The sequence below is a fragment of the Alexandromys fortis genome, unplaced genomic scaffold (genome assembly GCF_014885135.2).
Source record: "Alexandromys fortis isolate MF-2015 unplaced genomic scaffold, M_Fortis_MF-2015_v1.1 scaffold_6, whole genome shotgun sequence".
NCBI lineage: Eukaryota > Metazoa > Chordata > Mammalia > Rodentia > Cricetidae > Alexandromys > Alexandromys fortis.
The window spans coordinates 20,585,953-20,605,555 of NW_026067902.1; the positions used below are offsets into that span (position 1 = coordinate 20,585,953).

Sequence of the window (19,603 nt, forward strand, 5' to 3'; positions counted from 1 at the left end):
TCGGAAGGCAGGTGGATCTCTGTGAGTTCAAGGCCAGCCTGGTCTACAAAGCAAGTTCCAGGTCAGCCAGGTCTATGCAGCTACACAGAGAAACCCTGTCTCTCTCTTACACACACGTATACACACACACATATACATAACCACACACACATACATACATAAACACACATACAGAGAGAGAGAAAGAGAAAGAGAGAGAGAGTAGAACAAAAAACAAAAGGTGAACAGAATTATAAGTTATGACTCTTAATGTTTATTTATCTAGTGGGTGCGAATGTGTGTATGTATGTATGTGGGTGTGTAAGTATCCATGCGTATGTGCACCTTGCATGTGGAGGCCATGGGGTCTTCTATCACTCTCTGCTGTATTCCTTTAAGGAAGGGGCTCTCCCTGAATCTGGGCTTGTGCCCTCCCCATGCCTCTGTTATGGAGTGTAAGGGATATGCAGGTCCATGACCCCACGTCTTATATGGGTGCTGGGATCCAAACTCTGGTTTCTAGGCATAGCTTATATTAGTTGTGACAATGTCTGGTCCTCTGAAGGAACCCTTTTGTGTCTGCAAAGACCGCTTACTGAGGTGGCCTGTGCCGTAGATACCTAGGACCGTGAACTAGTTCATCTCTTTGCAGTCAGCTTGGCTCTTCACATGCCTGATGGAGAGCGCCAGACTACTTGCTTCCTTTTCACAAGAAACATCCCCCCCCCATGCTTTAATAGATTTTCTGTTGCTATAGGAAGGTTGTTTAGTTCACAGTTATGGTGGTTGGAAGTCTAAGAGCACAGCGCTCACAGCAGTTTAGCTTCTGGTGAGGGTTTCAGGAGGCTTCAGCTCAGGGGGAAGAGCCAAGCTTGTCTGTGTGTGAGAGAGGGGAGGAGCCAGGCTCAATCCATGACGACACACTGGCATACCAATCCAGTTCTGTGAGAGTGAGCATTCACTCCGCAGGAGAAAAGCCTTTCCACCTCTTAAGGAAACACTCGGCTCTTAAAGGTTCTGCTGCCTCTCAATGCTGTTACATTGCTGAGTAACGGTCAACACGATTTCTATTTCATTTTACAGTGCCTAATGAAAGGGAAGTGGAAAGCGAGGTCACTAGTCATTGCTGTCACAGGTGGGGCAGGTGATCCTGAGGTTCTTGCCATAGCGTCTCAAGGAACAACACTCTTTCCAGGGAGACTACGGCCAGCCTGAACGACTGGAGAGTAAGGGATTTGGGAACCATGAAAACTTTATAGTTTAGACTGGAGTCTTGACTCTCTTCTTACCTTGTGAGTTTGTGTATTGAGAGACTCACGGGACCACTTGGGGGCCTCTGACAGAGAAAGTCAAGATGGTGGCCATTTGGATCTTGGTGTATAAAGTTTGCCTCTGTGGTTGTTGCAGTCTTACCTAAAACTCTTTGTGTGGCTTCATGGGAGAAGACCAGACAAGGCTATCATGGGAGTCCCTTTTCCTATTCTTCAGCGTTCCAACAATGGCTCCTGTGAATACCTGAATTATTCATTGGGAATGAGTACTCCAAGGAGAAGCTATCCAAGGTTAAATTGGAAAGATGTATTTCATAAGATGCTTTTCATTCGAGGTGATGGCTTAAAATTCACCATGAATTTTAATATACTCACTGTGTAGCTCTCTCCTGCTAATTCAATTCCTCCTTAATTTGAACTCCCGGAATCTTTCTTAAATGGAAGAGTGCCTGAATCAAATTAATTGTAGCTGAAATATCATAATTTTCTCATGATAACAGCTATCAGCTTAGGCAGTATGGGGCAGCTACCAGGGAGTTTAATCACAAGGTATGGCAAATTAACACTTCACGAGTGAGGGAAGGGTCCAGATTTCAAGTGAGGGCTGTCGAGTGAATGGCCTTGAGAACCACCAGGCCCGACGGTCTGGCTAGAAGCAGTTCACTGTCATGTCCTTGTTGGTGGTCATGATTCTGTCAATACCAACAGCAAAAGACCCATGTCTCACCCAGCCAGTGTTGGCCTTCTGGGTTGCTAGGGGATGATCTGAATAGTTAAAGAGGGAAAGACTGTTTTAAAGATCAGAACAAGATGGCGTCTTTTTTTTTATTTTTTTTCTTTATTTATTTATTTATTAAATATTTCAGTCTCTTCCCCACCTCCGCCTCCCCTTTCCCTCCCCCTCCCCCAATCCATTCCCCCTCCCTCGTCAGCCCAAAGAGCAATCAGGGCTCTCCGTCCCGTGGGAAGTCCGAGGAAAACCCTCCTCCGTCCAGGTCTCGTAAGGTGAGCATCCAAACTGCCTAGGCTCCCACAAAGCCACTACATGCAGTAGGATCAAAGACCCATTGCCATTGTTCTTGATGTCTCAGTAGTCCTCATTGTCCGCTATGTTCAGTGAGACCGGTTTTAACCCAGGCTTTTTCAGACCCAGGTCAGCTGGCCTTGGTGAGTTCTCGATAGAGCATCTCCATTGTCTCAGTGTGTGGGTGCACCCCTCGCGGTCCTGAGTTCCTTGCTCATGTTCGCTCTCCTTCTGCTCCTGATTTGGACCTTGAGATTTCAGTCCGGTGCTCCAATGTGGGTCTCTGTCTCTGTCTCCTTTCATCGCCTGATGAAGGTTAATATTCAGGAGGATGCCTAGATGTTTTTCTTTGGGTTCTCCTTCTTCTTTAGCTTCTCTAAGAACCCGAATTGTAGGCTCAATGTCCTTTATTTATGGCTAGAAACCAAATATGAGTGAGTACATCCCATGTTCCTCTTTTTGGGTCTGGCTTACCTCACTCAGGATAGTGTTTTCTATTTCCATCCATTTGCCTGCAAACTTCAAGAAGTCCTTGTTTTTTACTGCTGAGTAGTACTCTAATATGTATATATTCCATACTTTCTTCATCCATTCTTCAATTGAGGGGCATCTAGGTTGTTTCCAGGTTCTGGCTATTACAAACAATGCTGCTATGAACATAGTAGAGCATATATTTTTGTTGCATGATAAGGCCTCTCTTGGGTATATTCCCAAGAGTGGTATTGCTGGGTCCATGGGTAGGTTGATCCCAAATTTTCTGAGAAACCGCCACACTGCTTTCCAGAGTGGATGTACAAGTTTGCATTCCCACCAGCAATGGATAAGTGTACCCCTTTCTCCACAACCTCTCCAGCATAGGCTATCATTGGTGTTTTTCATTTTAGCCATTCTGACAGGTGTAAGATGGTATCTTAAAGTTGTCTTGATTTGCATTTCCCTGATCGCTAAGGAAGTTGAGCATGACCTTAGGTGTCTTTTGGCCATTTGAACTTCTTCTGTTGAGAGATCTCTGTTCAGCTCAGTGCCCCATTTTATAATTGGGTTGATTAGCCTTTTACAGTCTAGTTTCTTAAGTTCTTTATATATTTTGGAGATCAGACCTTTGTCAGTTGCGGGGTTGGTGAAGACAAGATGGCGTCTTTAAGCATTCCTCTGGAGACTTGAACTTTGAACGGTAGCTGTTGCTCCAGATCCTCTCCACCGCCCCGAGGTTCACCCAGCTCTGCGGTGTCTTCAGAATTTCTCCAGGGGTCATTCACTTCTCTACACCAAGGAAGTTCTTTCCTCTGGTCTTTTCTTTCCCTCACTGTCCCTTTTTGCTCAGTCTCTCTTTCTGATGAGAGAGAATTCCATTTGAGAGTTTGAGTTGAGCAGTTCATGTAAGGATTCAAAGAAAAACATGCATTTTAATGTTAATTTTGCTCTAATTTCAATGTGTCCCCTTTAAAATGTTGGTGCTTACAGCCTAGCATTTGACATGACAGTATTAAGATTGGGCTTCAAAAGAAGATTCAGCCATGAGGGTTGCTCGCCTGCCTTAACAGGATCATGGCTCTTATAAAAAAAAAAAGGTTACACCATGATTGTGCTCCCCTGCCTGGAAAGGATCATGGCTCTTATAAAAGGGCTCCCACTGTGATTGGCTCACTTGCCTTCCTTCTCCCACCACACCCATCTCCTCTAGAGGATGCAGCAAAGGGAGCCTTCTTGGAAACAGAGAGCAGCCCTGGTTAGACAATTGAACTGATTTGTGCCTTGATCCTGGATTTCCATACTCCACAATAAGAAATGTTTTTTACTTACTTTTTTTTATTATGTGTGTGTGTGCATGTGTGTGTGTGTGTGTGTGTACATGCCATAGTGGATGCGTGGAACTCGGAGGACAACTTTCAGGAGTCAGTTCTCTCCTTCCACCATGGGATCCCAGGATCAAAGTCAGATAATCAGGCCTGAGTAGCAAGTTCTTTTCCACTGAGCTATTTCAAGCCCAAATTACAGCTTTTTTGGCTACTTATTTCTTTTATAAATAGCCCGGTCTGTGGTGTTGTCACTATCAAACTGCTGCTGCTCTCCTTAGAGCCTCGGGGACCTCTAGTTAGGTGCACCAGTATGCTTAACCTTCATCATGAAGAAAGAATGTCAGGACCGCTCAGAGAGAGGGAAAGTCAGTGAGTTTATTGATTAAACAAAGACGTTCAAGATGCATGTGCAGAGTGGAGTGTGAGCATTAGGAGAGAAAGGCACCCAAGGGGCTCAGAAGTAGCTGTGTGATCTAGAGGCTTTAAAATGCCGGTGGGAGACTTTAGGGAGAGTGTGCTGTTCTGCTTGGCCGCAGAACTCTGTTCTGACGCAGAGACCTTCTTTTAGCTACTTTGTGGCAAGCTTGTGGGTAGGAAGGCAGCACCATTAAAGACTGAAGCATTGAACAATTAGATCCTTGCTCTTGAAGAGGGTGGGATTAAGAGAGTGCATCGGCCCTTTTTCACAGTCTCCTTTGTAATGGTTCTCAGAGAAGACAGCACAGTTCAACTGCAGGTTCTGGCTGCACTGATGTTCCTGGGCGTCAGGCAGTGGGAGACTGAACTCAGAACCAGAGAGCGGTCGCGGCAGTGTGTGTGGTGTTCTTTTCTCACCTTCTCTTTCTTTCCCAACTAGCTTTCCCAACTAGTAGCTCAGTGTTCGGCTACAGCAGTCAAAAGGACCAGGACAGACCTTAGGATGATTTTATTTCACTAGGATGCTACACATCTGGGCAATAAGCAAGGAGGCAGCCAGGGATGACATCTGAAATAAAAGACATCGTACAACGTTGAAAAGTTTGGGGGTTTGTTTGTTTATCATCAGTGGCAAATGGATCAGTGCCATCCCTTTTGTATCCTCTGGCAATATGTATTTGCTTATTTATGCATTTATTTGTAAGTTAGTAACACCAACTTGAAAAAATAAGTGTTACAAAGAATGCACATAGAATCATACCTTAAAAGGGGGGGGGGTGTTTTGGCTTCCTGGTAATAGGGTTAAAAAATGAATAGTGTTTCTTTTTTCCATTTTTTTAATTAAAATTCTTGATTTTTATTTTGTGAGAAAATGAACAAGAGGACTTCCTGCCACTTGTGGGAAGATGATGGATAAAGTTGTTTTTAAAGATTTTTTTAAAAAAATAAATAACTAGATATCCTTATAATTGTATTATTATTTGTAACATATCCTTGACCAGATGCCATTTTAGCCCCTCCCTGCCCTAGGAGCTGTTGAGATGATCGCTCTCTTCTAGTGGGCAGTTCCATTCATAGATCACGACCAGACTTTTAAATCCTGCCTGTAAAACCATGTAAGGAAGGATGCTTTGGCCAGACTCTAATTTGTGTGTCAGTGAGGAAAGGCCAAAGATGAACTTCCACATCAGCAGGCCCCTCATACGTCGTTATTGTTCAGTTTATCACCTTGATGACAGGTGGCATCACTATAAGCAATTCTTATCCTGAATAAATGGGAGTGTGTGTGTGTGTGTGTGTGTGTGTAAACACTGCTCATGTTTTCTTACTGAGTCACCGTGCTAATACAGAGTTCTGTAGAGAATTCCTGGAAGCAGCTGGACTCTGTACCTAGATACATCAATTGGCTTTTCTACAGTGTCTGCAAGATAATAGGCATCATAGAACATTGTGTTTGAGAGCTTGGCAGTAAGTTCTGTCCGGATTCAGAGACCAACGCAACTCCTTGGAGTGACCCTTTCTGGAGCTCTGGATCTGCTGTGCCCTCTGTAGCATCATGTCCTTCCCATGGTGCGTGGCTCTGCTGTCAAATGGCTCATCAGCAGGCATCCTCTGGACAGGTCATGTCCTTAGGGGGCCAGTCAAGTTACAGATGGACCTGCTTTCTCAGCAGGCACAAGAATGTGCTGTGTGATACACCTGAAGATGGGCCCTGGGCAGCTTGGTGGGCTGCGGGCTCCAGGTCTAGGAGTCTGAGGGTTGAGTTGGAGCCCACTGCGCTGGGGCATCTTTGCAGTTGAGGGTCCTCAGTCAAAAACAGGCCTGGATTCAGTATGCCATTCTAATTCAGAGTTCAGTTTAGAAACCGATGATGACACACATACCCCCGAAAGGATGGTTTCACTACAAGGAGTTTTGATTGCTGTCTGTCCATGGTTTTTTTTGTTTTGTTTTGTTTTTTGAGACAGGGTCTCTCTGTAGCTTTGGAGCCTGTCCTAGAACTAGCTCTTGTAGACCAGGCTGGCCTCGAACTCACAGATATCTGCCTGCCTCTGCCTCCAACTGATGGTATTGAGGTGTGCGCCACCACTGCCCAGCTCCCAAGTTGTTTTTGATCATGGTGTTTATCACAACCATAGAAAGCAATCTAATTCACTGCTTGTGGCCTCTAAGTACTTGAAATGTAACCACTTCAAACAGAGAGGCCCTGGAAATGTAAAATAAAATACACATTGGATTTTGAAGACAGCACAAAAGCAAAGATAGAAAACTATCGATAATTTATTAGTAATGTTATGTTGTAATCACAATGCTGGGATTAATTGGGTTAAATAAATATATCATTAAAATTCACTTGCTTCCTTTTACTCTGTGAAATACTAGCTGTAAATTCCGTGTGTGGCTTGCACTGTGCCTCTGTTGGATGCTCTACAACCTGGAAGTCCTTAGCAAACTTAAGAAGAGCAGACTGGTGCTCAGGGATTCAGGTGTGGATGCAGAAAGCCCTGGGTTTCTTCGCCAGCACTCTGGAACTGGGCATGGTGAATAGAAGTTCATCCGTGACTCTAGAATGCCTGAGATAAATACCTAGCTGATTGTTTATACCGCCAATAAGACTGAGCCATCACTGCAGGATATATATCTTTTGCCTGGAATTAAAAAAATCTAAGTAGTACTAAAATTTAATGTAGAATTTTTGGTATGGATGTGCTCTAGCAGTTTTACATAAATTGACAGTGTAATATCCTTGAAATAAATGCTTAACATATCAAAATATTTAACCCGTGTTTCTCTCTTTCCTCCTTTCTTGTTTTTCCTCATGTTTTAAACCCCTAATTCACTTTCATTTCTTTCTTTCTTTTTTTACATATCTGGCCAGGAAACTTCATGGTGTTATGGTCAACTTGCCGCACAACCGTGTTCAAATCTGTCACCAACAGGTTCATTAAGAACCTGGCCTGCTCTGGGATTTGTGCTAGCCTGGTCTGCGTGCCCTTCGACATCGTCCTTAGTGCCAGCCCTCAGTGCTGCTGGTGGATCTACACTATGTTCTTCTGCAAGGTTGTCAAATTCCTGCACAAAGTCTTCTGCTCCGTAACCATCCTCAGTTTCCCTGCCATTGCCCTGGACAGGTAGTTTAATTTTTTAACTTTTATTTGTGTGTGTGTGCCTGCAGTTGCCTCTGGAGGTCTGAAGAGGACGGTAGATTTTTATCCCCTGGAGCTGGAGTTACAGGCATTTGTGAGGTGCTCATTGTGGGCAGCGGGAACCAAACTTGGGTCGCCTACATGTGCAGCATCCTCTTAAACACTTAGCCATTTCTCCAGCCCTGAGTTCCTGTTTGTTTGTTTGTTTTTAATGCACTGAAAGATGAACATCATGGAGTAATTTTATACACTGGTTGCTTTTTTTTTTTTCCCGAGACAGGGTTTCTCTGTGGCTTTGGAGCCTGTCCTGGCACTAGCTCTGTAGACCAGGCTGGTCTCGAACTCACAGAGATCCGCCTGCCTCTGCCTCCCGAGTGCTGGGATTAAAGGCGTGCGCCACCATTGCCCGGCCACTGGTTGCTTTTTTAGTTTGCTTGTGGCCATAAGAAAGAGAATGCATATCCAAAACGGTCTCTTACAAAAGGATTAGCTGAACATCTGTGGAACAAACATCTTCACAAAAGACTCAGGGGTTGGATTTTTATCACCAGGGTGCTACTGGCTCATGGTGCTGTTCTGTCCTGGCTGGAATTGGTATTTGCATTGCAATCTGAAGTAGCTTGTCCATCTGATTAACTCTGCAATTAGGGCTCTTTGATGCAGGATGTAAGCATTTTTGGGAGGAAAGGGGAGTGATTCAGTGGTTACCTAACGAAGGTTACACAGCTCTGATGACACCAGAATTCCTCTGGAGGAATCTGTTCTGGGGCTTCATGCTGTCCGTCCTGTTGGTTACTTTCTCATTCATCCTCTTATTTAATGGGTGTTTGGGAATGAATCAAACGCCTTGGTTCCTGCCATCATCCTGACTTGGACAGCAGAGCACTTGCCTCAGTTTGCCTTCTGATGGGGTTACTAACGCTTTCATTTGCTCTTGGGCCATCTGTGGCACATAGGTGTCTTTCTGTAATCCCATTTTGCTCCGGTGTAGTCTTTTTTTTTTCTTTTTCTTTTTCTTTTTTTTTTTTTTTTTAAGATGGTATCCCTTTGTGTTGTCTAGCTAGCTCCCAATTCCTGGGCTCAAGAGATCCTCCTGCTTCAACTGTTTTCATTAGCTGGGCTGACAGGTGCCCGCCATCACCCCTGGCCTTAGTGAAGTCTTAAGTCTTCACTTTGACATTATGGACTCTTTTTCCTGAAAGGTGTGGGTTTTTTTTTTTGTTTGTTTGTTTTTTGTTTTAGCTCTGAGGTATAGTTTACATGTTATAGAAAAGGATCACCTATTTTAGGGGTTCAAGTCAGTGAGGTTTAGTATATTTTTGTATTGTGTCTGGACTACAGTGCCAGATTTTCCCTAGCCTTCCCAAGGAAAGAAGCCTCCTGCTGATGGATACTCATGCTGTTCCCGCCATTATACCCCAAGCAGCCCCTAATCTGCTACCTGGCGCTGGGTTTGCCTTTGTGAGGCAGTCTGTGTGAGTGGAATCACACCGCATGTGTTCTTTTGTTTTTAGCTTCTTTCTTTCACTTAGCATGTCAGAGCGTGTGCCAGCATCCCACTAGATTTTTATGGCCACATAAAAGTCGATGGTGGGGTCTACCATAGTTTGATTGTTCATTTACCAATCGGTGGTTGTTTGGGTTGTCTCTGCTTTTTGATTTTATGTGTATGCGTGTTTCGACTCCATGTACGTATGTATGTGTTTGTATGTGGGTGTCTGGTGCCCCCAGAGGCCAGGAGAGGACATTAGATCCCCTGGAACAGGAATTACAGTCACTTGTGAGCTGCTGTATGGTTGCTGGGAACTGAACTCGAGTCCTCTGGAAGAGCAGTCAATGCTTATAACCTCTGAACCATCTTCCCAGATTAATGTGGAAGGTTTTTAAAGTATAAGATTCAATGAGAGTAGAAAATATTGTTAATACATCTTATTGTTGTTATATCAGCACAAATCAGCACAATAGTTCCTATTTGTTATGTGTAAGTCCTTGTTCTTAGACAAGGAAATATGCAAATAATAAAAAATCCTGCTTTTTCCTTCCAGCTGATAAACCATTGCATTTTTTAAGCCATCACTCATACAAAAAAAAAGTAAACAAATGCTTTCGCAGAAAAACCAGGCTAATAAATTCCTATTTCATTATTCAGAGGTACGAATTACTCGCAGGCATCATCGAGGTGCACTTGAAATAGGGAAGTGGATCTTTTTGCTTCCTTGAATCCATTTGTTTTATGACACTAAGTCGGCAAGTTAATTAGGAGGCTGCCCACTCTTCCGGCATCCTCTTCCTAGTGATGGACACACTAAGGACATTATTTATAATGAACTGTGTGCATATCTTATAGTTCATTTCCCAACATGTAATGAGATGGAAAACTGATAGATACCTGATTATGTTTCATGGCAGCCAGAGCCAGGGCACTCCTAGGCATGTTTTTACGTGTGAGAGTGGTACCATCAGATGTCTATAGAGTTGTGATTAGAAAAAATTATCTGTATTCAGAGCCAAAGCATTTTTGAGAGCATGCATGTTTCATGCACAATGTTTTCTTTTCTTCCCGGGAGGAGAAATAAATAGGACCTACTTCACAGTGACCCACCCTTCTGTGATCATCCATGGCCCATGTGGTACTTGTATCCTGTCTCTCTCTGCCTCAGAACAGTCCCTCCCTCTCCACCGTCAGACTCCACAACAGTTTCCTAGGTAACCCTAGGAGCTCTACGCCAAGTACCTACTCTGGTAGAGCCATCACCCTCCAGATGTAATTGTTCATGCATTCTCATACAGTGCAGCAATGTTCCTGCCTATCTGCTCATGTTTGTGACCCAGTCCGGCACAGGGGTGCTCACAGCATCGATTGTCGTTCATTCTCACCTGTCTCCGTGAGTGAGGGACTGCCATCAGGGTAGGGAGACCAGCTCTCGTGATGGCTGACAGCAGAGTTGTGGGCCAAGCTAATATGAAGAATCTTGGCATCCCTCTGATGGCTGATGGCAGCCCCTTGGGTATGGTTGTGGGATCTGAGCAACTTCAATTCTCCCAGGTCACTGATTGTTGTAGAAGGACGCTTGTTCATTTCCCGACTACCCTGACTTGAAATAATCACTCAGAAACTATATTATTTAAATCACTGCTTGGCCAATCACTTAAGAATATTGCTAGCTAGCTCTTATGTCTTTGGTTCACCCATTTCTATTATTTTATATTTTACCATGAGGTTTGTGGCCTACCAGTAAGGTTCCAGCTAGCAGCTTTAATCTTTCTCCTCTGGAGCTACATGGCATCTCCTGACTCCACCTTCTTTCTCCCAGCATTCAGTTTAGTTTTCTCTGCCTAGCTCCACTCTGCCCTATCAAAAGCCAATGCAGATTTTTTATTCATTAACCAATAAAAGCAACATATATACAGAAGGACTTCCTACATCATCTCCCCTTTTCTGTCTAAATAAGAAGGAAGGTTTAACTTCAACATAATAAAATTACATATAATAAAACAGATATCAAGCAAGAATCACATTTACAATATTTCTACTTTGTCTTTCATCATAACTAAGGAAAATTATAACTATCTATTCTTCAGCTCTATCAAAGATTCCAGAAGGATATAATATTACCTAAGTAAACAGGAAGTGCATTGTAAGCAGCTTCCAAAATTCTAGAATTGACAGAGACATCTCGCTGCCTTGACAGTTACCCAAAGTTTTTCTGTACTTTTGGGGCATCCATCTTCAGCCAACAGGCCCATAATATCCATCCGACTTTTCCATGAAGCAAGAAATTTCAAAGGCAGTTCTGTCTATATTGGCAGTTTGTCAGTCACTTTCTTCTGTGTCTTACAGAATGTCTTGCAGGCTCTTTAATGAAGCAGGAACCCCAAAGGTTCCTTTAGCGGTCATTTTTCTGTGGTTACTGCAAGTCTAGTCAAGCAGTTTAGGCAAGAGCAGTTTCTTGCCCAAATGGCTAACAAACTCCATGAGGAGCCTCTTTGATGCCCATCATCCTCTTGAAGTAATTGGTGTTGCCAGGAGCAGATGTGTCTCATTGTCATGAAAAGTCCTAAGTTATTAAAGCATTTTAAATGCCATATTCTGAAGGTCTCTGAAAGATTTGAAGAATATCTAACTAACTGAAATATATATATGTCTACATATCTAGAAAACCTAACTAACATGACTACAAGCTTGACTATTATAGGTGATTATCGATTAACCTATATTTCTTAATTATACATTACATTTTTAAATTAGCTGCACAAACACAGTACTTTAATCAAGAGCAGAAACATACATGTAACAAAATTGACCTAAAATTTGTATCAGTAGACCAAGATCCATGCCAATGCAAATTATTTATATCTATATCATATCCCCCTTTAAATGTAAACAAACATTTATAAACAATCATTTAGGGAATCTTGGTGTAGTTCTCTCTAAACTGCTTCCTGCTTTTTGTTGGGTGAAGTAATTTTTTGGGGGGTGTTCATGGTGACTTTTTGGCGGGTCTTGGTCCATAAAACCACATTAGTCTGAAATTAATCCACAGATTCTCATCTTCTGTGGAAACAAAAGCAGAACCTCTTTTCCAAAGCAACAAATCCTTAGACCCAAAATTGGAAGTCAAGATATCTTTAAAACACATATGCTGGTTTAGGTTAGCAGCTCACACAATGAAATGTCTCTCTGTACTTAGCTCCTTCACAGTCAAATAATTTAAAGAAAACACAATAATATACCCAACCAGATTATCTGTGTATACTACATCTTTATGGGGCTTATTTTTCTTTAATTCTTTTAATCTATGACTGTCTGTACCCTCTCTTTAAAGACTTTGTTTTTATTTTTTAAAATGATTTACTTCTTTTTATAACTCTTTATTCTCTTTTTTTCTCTTCCAAGCCTACGCACATTTATCCAACACTGTGACCCATTTAGAGGTCTTTTATATCTGAATCTGTCTTTATTGTGTATCTGTAATTATTTTCTGAGCAGAAGAGCCTTTTTATTTTTTTATGCTAAGCAGGCATGGCTAAGGTCAACATGGCCCTGCCTGCTTGCTCTGCTGCCTTGAGAGCCATGCACATTGCCCCATTTTCAGGCACAAAGAGGGTCTGTGTTGCCAGTAAGCCAGTTGTAGCACTTTGCTCACAAACCCCATTTAAATGCTCGGCCTCCTGAAAGAGCCAGAGTTTGTGCTGGCAGCACAGCCCAGGAAGCTGCAGTTTTGAAACTGGGTTTTTTTGTTTTTTGTTTTGTTGTTGTTGTTGTTTTGCTACTGCTGAATCAGGAAGACCTCTCTTAAGGGAGCTGTAGCACGCCACCAGAAGCCAGCATTTTGCTGGCTACCAAGAAGCTGTGCTTAACTCTGTTCTTTTGTGACTAGAATTACTTTTTAAGCTTTCTCTGTTTTTTTTTTTTTTTTTTTTTTTTTTTTTTTTTTTTTTTTTTTTTTTTTGATTTTTTCGAGACAGGGTTTCTCCGTAGCTTTTGGTTCCTGTCCTGGAACTAGCTCTTGTAGACCAGGCTGGCCTCGAACTCACGGAGATCCGCCTGCCTCTGCCTCCCGAGTGCTGGGATTACATTACATTAGAAAGCAGCCATCCTCACAGAGGAGCCTGAGGGATCTGTGTCCCTTATGTTGAAGGCACTCAAGATCTTAGTCCTGATGGCAGTAGTTCTTAGGGTAGTTATGCACTGAATGTATTTACTTGTTTTCTTGATAGAGTCTTAAGAATCGCATGAAGACGTAGATTTTCTCTGTGTCTTCAGAAAGTTCTTGTTTTGCTATTCTGGATTATTGGTCTCTCCCATTGTACTCCAGAGTCCTCACGACTTAAGGTCTGGTTTCCTGGATTCTTGAAATGATTCTACCTGTCTCAGTTATTGTCCCCTCTACCTATACTTTTGGTAGTTTAGGTCACCCTAATTTCAAGAGTATTTTTTCCTGTGACATGAACTGTGCTTTTATGTCATGCAGGTACTACTCAGTCCTCTATCCTCTGGAGAGAAAAATATCTGATGCCAGGTCTCGGGAACTGGTGATGTACATCTGGGCACATGCAGTGGTGGCCAGTGTCCCTGTGTTTGCTGTGACCAATGTAGCTGACATCTATGCTATGTCCACCTGCACGGAAGTCTGGAGCAACTCCTTGGGCCACCTGGTGTATGTTCTGCTCTACAATGTCACCACGGTCATTGTGCCTGTGGCTGTGGTATTCCTCTTCCTAATCCTGATCCGGAGGGCCCTGAGTGCCAGCCAGAAGAAGAAAGTCATCATTGCTGCCCTGCGGACCCCACAGAACACCATCTCCATCCCCTATGCGTCCCAACGGGAGGCTGAGCTACACGCCACCCTGCTCTCCATGGTGACAGTCTTCATCCTCTGCAGCGTACCCTATGCCACCCTAGTTGTCTACCAGACTGTGCTCAATGTCCCTAACACTTCCGTCTTCTTGCTCCTCACTGCCATTTGGCTGCCCAAAGTCTCCCTGTTGGCCAACCCTGTGCTCTTCCTAACGGTGAACAAAGCAGTACGGAAGTGCTTGGTTGGGACCCTGGTGCAGCTGCACCACCGGTACAGTCGCCGCAATGTGGTTAGCACTGGGGGTGGGGTGGCTGAGGCCAGCCTGGAGCCGAGCATGCGCTCTGGCAGCCAGCTCTTGGAGATGTTCCACATTGGGCAGCAGCAGATCTTTAAGCCCTCCGAGGACGAGGAAGAGAGTGACGCCAAGTATCTTGGCTCAGCGGATTTCCAGGCCAAGGAGGGACTCACCTCCTGTTCTGAGGCAGAGCAGGAGCCACAGCCCGCAGCCTCTGTAATGCCTCCGGGCACGGTGGACTCTGTATCTCAGGAGGCCCCAGTAGCCCCTGTGGAACATGGGGTATTCCCTGATAAATATTCTCTGCAGTTTGGCTTCGGGCCTTTCGAGTTGCCCCCTCAGTGGCTCTCTGAGACCCGACATAGCAAGAAGAGGCTGCTTCCCCCGCTGGGCAACACCCCAGAAGAGCTGATCCAGACAAAGGTGCCCAAAGTAGGCAGGGTGGAGCGGAAGATGAGCAGAAACAATAAAGTTAGCATTTTTCCAAAGGTAGACTCCTAGCAAGGATTGTAAGTGCCTGGGAACCACGGGGAGCTCGTATGTCCCTGCCCTCCCTTCACTCCGGCTGCAAGCCACTGTAGGGTGATTCCTCCTGTATGGGGCAAAAGGGAAGTTTACATAAAATCCAGTGTCCTCTTTGTTGAGGGAGTATATATCTACCCATCTATTTTAGTGATCTGCGTTCTTAGTCAAACCCCATTGTAAGCTGGGCAATATGGAACAGGTCTGAGGGTCCTTCGTCCATATTTTCCGGGGGACTCCTCCGTTCCCTGTGCATAGGAGAACACAAGGGAAGCAGGTACTCTGAGGAGGCCGAGATAATTATGGGCTGCAATAGCCACAAAGGTGAAGTTGATTTTTTTTATTTTTATTTTTTATTATTTTTTTTATTTTGAGATTGGGCTTCTCTATGTATCGCTAGCTGGCCTGGAACTCATTATATAGACCAGGCTGGTCTTGAATTCAGAGATCCCCCTGCTTCTCTCTCTTGAGTGCTGGGATCAAAAGTCTGTGCCACCATGTCCATTGAAGAAGCCTGTCTGGGTAACTAAATAGGAAAGGCTTCTGTCCTGCGAGGCCATAGTCACGGTGCCCAGGGGTGTTCCTGAGTCAGTCATCCGACTCCTGTGTCCCCAGAGCTTTCATTCGGGTTTCTGGGTCATAAAGTGGGGGTGGTGGTGGCTGGTTCCACCTTATGACAGACATGGCAATGTCTGAGAGAGGCTGTTTGTCCTTGATTATCTTTGCACCCTGTGGGCATCACCAAGGTCTCCAGCAAATGTACCTGCTTCCACCAGTCACCAGCAGCGCTGGCTAGAAAACACTGCCAACCCTTCGCTGTGGCTTTTGCTTTAGACTGTATTGGATCAACAACATGGAGGGAAGACTTGCGCTGGGGAAGACAGGCTGAGAAATGCCCATGAGGCATTGTCTTCTTTTCTTCCACACCATTTAGTACAAAAGACCAGAGTCGTATAGTGGGATATCCGGCTGGTTGCAAGGGTGAAGTAACGTAGGCAGATGTTTGGAATTAAAAGGTGCTGAAGAAATGCAGGTGACATGTACTGGGTTCTCTGGTGCCATTAAGGTAAAAATACTCGATTAGGACTTGCTGGTCTGACACAGAGAACAGGCCAGCCCTCCAGTCTTGTTAGCAGTGTGTTGTATGACTCTGGTCTCCTCAGAAGACAAACAGAGTAGGGAGAAATAATAATTGCGAAATGCTAAAGCAATGCCCACCCTGGAGCACCGCCTGCCTCCCAGTGGTTTTGTATGAACTGAGGTGGAAAGGAAGGAGCACTCTTCTCAGCAGCTCCGTGACCTGGTTCTTGTGTGTAATCCACCATGAGACTGATCTCCTGGGCTGAATTCAGACCCAACCCTTCCCCCTGACATCCAGTGGATGTCTCTGCCTTCTTCTAGGATGCTTTGCTCTTGTTCATGGTACTTGGTGGAGTCAGTAGGGTGCCTTGAATATCCACTCACTGGCAGACTTCCGCATCTCAAAGGCAGTGGTCCTAGCAATGTCTGTTTTAGCCATGCTGGCCCTTGTCCCCTAGGATGAAGTTCAGTCCGTGTGTAGGGAGTCTCCTTTTCTTCTCTGTGATGTCCTGTGCTTCCCGAGTGTGAACCCAAATCCCTTCTCCTTGGAGAGGGAAGGCCTTCCCCATGTCCCCATCTGTGTTTGTCACCCCACAGACTTGTTTGCTCACAGCAGAAGCAGGGGACTGGCACCCCTCTTGAGGCTCTGCTGCCCCCTGGGCCCTGTGTGCATGCCACCTGTTGCTCTTGGCCCTGATACGTGTTAATACTGTGGCCCCTCAAGCTCATACTTCGAAGCCTTCTTAATTGTTTCAGCTTTTCCGAAGGGGAAAAAGAATCTGTCAGAAAATTCTCTGTACCCAAGAAGAAGCTGTCAAATGTACTCATCACGTTGGTGTCGTCCTGACAATGCGTATGTACGACTTAATCCGCTCGCAGCAGCAGAGTTTGGTTAGCTGTTTCTTGTGTGTGTTTGAAAGGGAAGGCTGATGTCTACTAGGTTGTCACCAAGTGTATTTCTATACTCTGTGAAGAATAACATTTTAATAAAAATTGAAAAGTTTTTTTTTTCTGAGCTCTAATGTTTGTTTGAGCTGTTTTCCCTCCCTGAATGTCTCTTTAAACACAGTCTCAGATGAAAGAGACCAGCTTGTCTCCCAGGAATACCAGCACGGCACTGGAGAAGCATTTCCTATGTTGTTGTTGAATGAATGGAAATTCATTCCCCAGGAGGAACCACCACATTTGAATGAATGTCACGAAGATGGATTCCGAGCCGAGCCCATGAGTGGGCTTCGCAGACGGCCCGTGGGGCTCAGCAGTTGTAGGTGAAATCCCATCAGCTCTCCCTTGGTAGGCGAGGAAACTGCCATGTGCCTCAGTTTCCTTTCTCTGACATGGGATGAAAGTGTGACATAAGCTTACTGTTCTGACCCATACCTTTCATCTCCGCTCAGATTTTAACTGTGTCCGCAGTCAGCCTTGTCGGCTGTATCCACTCTCTGCCCTCCATGTAGCAAAAGCCCACTTTCTCTGCTTTCTGCCCTGGGAAAAGTTATTCCTTCTGGGGGTAATATTTACCTTAGGGACATGAAAACCAGTTTTAAAAAAATGCCCTTTCTCCCTGCCCTTGTGCTTGATAATTTCAGAAGATAAAAATGCCCCGTTCTTAGAAGGTTAAATAGAATTGAATGCCCACTGTCAGTCCGGCGCTTAATGCATCCCGAAATTGGCTCTTACTCCTTTTTATCTTGATTTTTTTCCTGCCTCATTTATGCTCTGAAGGATCACTCCTGAATTTTACCTGTACAAAGCATTGCCTCAGTGTGTTCGGGAAAACCCTAGGTATACTAGCGAAAGTTCGTCAGTATGCATGAGGGTTAGATGGTGCGACTTGGCACAGTGTGGCCCAGAGTAGAGCTATGTCAGTGTTGGGCCCTGGGCAATGTGTTTTTAAGAAAAGATCAGGGAATTTATTTAGAATGTTATTCAGAGAATCCCATTAGCAGGTGCTTTCCCAAGTTACTCTAACAATAATAATCACAATGCTGATACTTCGGGCATTTCATACGCAAAGGACTATTTCAATCCCCAGGGAAAGAAACCTAAGCCAGAGTGTTTCTTTTTCTTTTTCTTTTTTTAAGATTTCGTTTATTTATTATGTATACAACATTCTGCCTCCATGTATGCCTGCATGCCAGAAGAGGGCGCCAGATCTCATTACAGATGGTTGTGAGCCACCATGTGGTTGCTGGGAATTGAACTCAGGACCTCTGGAAGAGCAGCCAGTGCTCTTAACCATTGAGTCATCTCTCCAGCTTGCCAGAGTGTTTCTTTAGAGCATCCAGAAGTCATCTCTGAAAACAAAGGCATATAACCTAGTATCACAGTGACACAGAAGGGGGACAGAACATGCAGAGAGTGGCAGGAGTCACAAACTCACCAGGTGGCCTAGCTACAGAAAGGGGACTCATGTCCTGCCGCACTGGAGAGAAGTCCCCTCATTGCCCTGGCTCTGTGATGCTCAGCTGTGGCACACCCATGCCTGGAGCTTGGGGGTTTGACATGCATTGCAGACCTGATACGTTCTGAGGGGAAAGGGTTAATTTTATGAAGGCTTTCATGAAGGATAGGATCATAGTTTTAACTGCATCTTAAACGTTTTGAAATTTTCATACATATATATAGTGCGCCGTGATCATATTCACCCCGTGCCCCTTGACTCCTGCTAACTGCTTCCTCCCAACTAGGCCCCTCCTACTTTCATGTCTTTTTATCTATTTATTTTTTGACCCACCGAGTTTAATTAGGGTTGTCTGCATGAGCGTGGGCGGGGGGATTATATACTGGAGCACAGGCACCTTACCAGCCGTTACACTGCGGGAGAAAAGGGCACCTTCCTCCCCATAGCCACTGACTGATTCTTTCAGATTGACGTCTATTGACACACTGACCAGTGTGTAGTTCACACTGTGACGAAGTGGTTCACCTCCCTCAAATAGGTGCAAAATTTTCACAGGCGGATGCCACAACTGATGTGCTTTGTTAGAGTTCTGCGTCCAAAGAGCAATGCATCATGGTAAGTATGAGGGGGAACGTGTGACTAAGTCAGGAATTGAGGTCAGTGCTGGCTCCCAGGGCAGCTTCTAAAGCCTCCGCGTGGGAAGCTTTTAGAGTAAATGGAAATGAGCCGATTCTCCAGGAACAATGCTTGGGGAGCTGCGATGTTCTGCTTTAGGTTCCTACAGTGTTGTCCCTCATCTGTGCCGAGGGCATCCGTTAGTTAAGTAGGAGAGGAAAGTCCCAGGGCCTTTCATAAATATGAATCTGTGATCTCCAACACGACTTATGAAAACCTCCATAGTTATTCATGTTCTGAGCCCTAAGGAGCCTTTGCTGTCAAATTTAAATGAATTAATGATAGACGAACGAATAAATAAATAAGAAATAACAGCCCACGGGGGCAGTGGTGAAGCCTTCCTGGTGGAAGATGGGCTGGTTAGGAGTGGAATATAGAATTTAGACCTGCAGTGGTATGTAAGGGCCAGCAGGCACAGCTCAGGTGACAGCAGGCCCTCATCTCGGGAACCCTTCGTTTGATTTGTTCTAAAGCTTTCTAGTTGCAATGGAAATCCATCTACATATATTTCATAAAAATGAAAACTATTGTTCAAGAACGTCTGGATTTTGGAGTTCACTGTTCGACTGAACCAAGGAAGACCCTGATGTCTCATTAAAGGAAACCGAAGACACAGTGCCTTTGGTTTTGCTGTATGAACAAGGCAATTCCCGCCTTGTATCTTCTGGATGACCAGGGAGAAAAAAATT

The 19,603-nt window shown here is 44.5% G+C and overlaps 1 protein-coding gene across 2 annotated transcripts in view; it reads left to right on the plus strand.

Annotated features, from left to right (window-relative positions):
- Nucleotides 1-16,803, plus strand: part of Gpr176 (G protein-coupled receptor 176) — a 92,789-nt gene extending 75,986 nt beyond the window's left edge. For both annotated transcript variants that reach the window (XM_050134475.1, XM_050134476.1), the window contains exons 2-3: nt 7,369-7,621; nt 13,612-16,803. In XM_050134475.1, the coding sequence (XP_049990432.1) occupies nt 7,369-7,621; nt 13,612-14,734 (1,376 nt within the window). In that variant the 3' untranslated portion in view covers nt 14,735-16,803. The remainder of the gene's footprint in view (nt 1-7,368; nt 7,622-13,611) is intronic.
- Nucleotides 16,804-19,603: the final 2,800 nt, after the last annotated feature.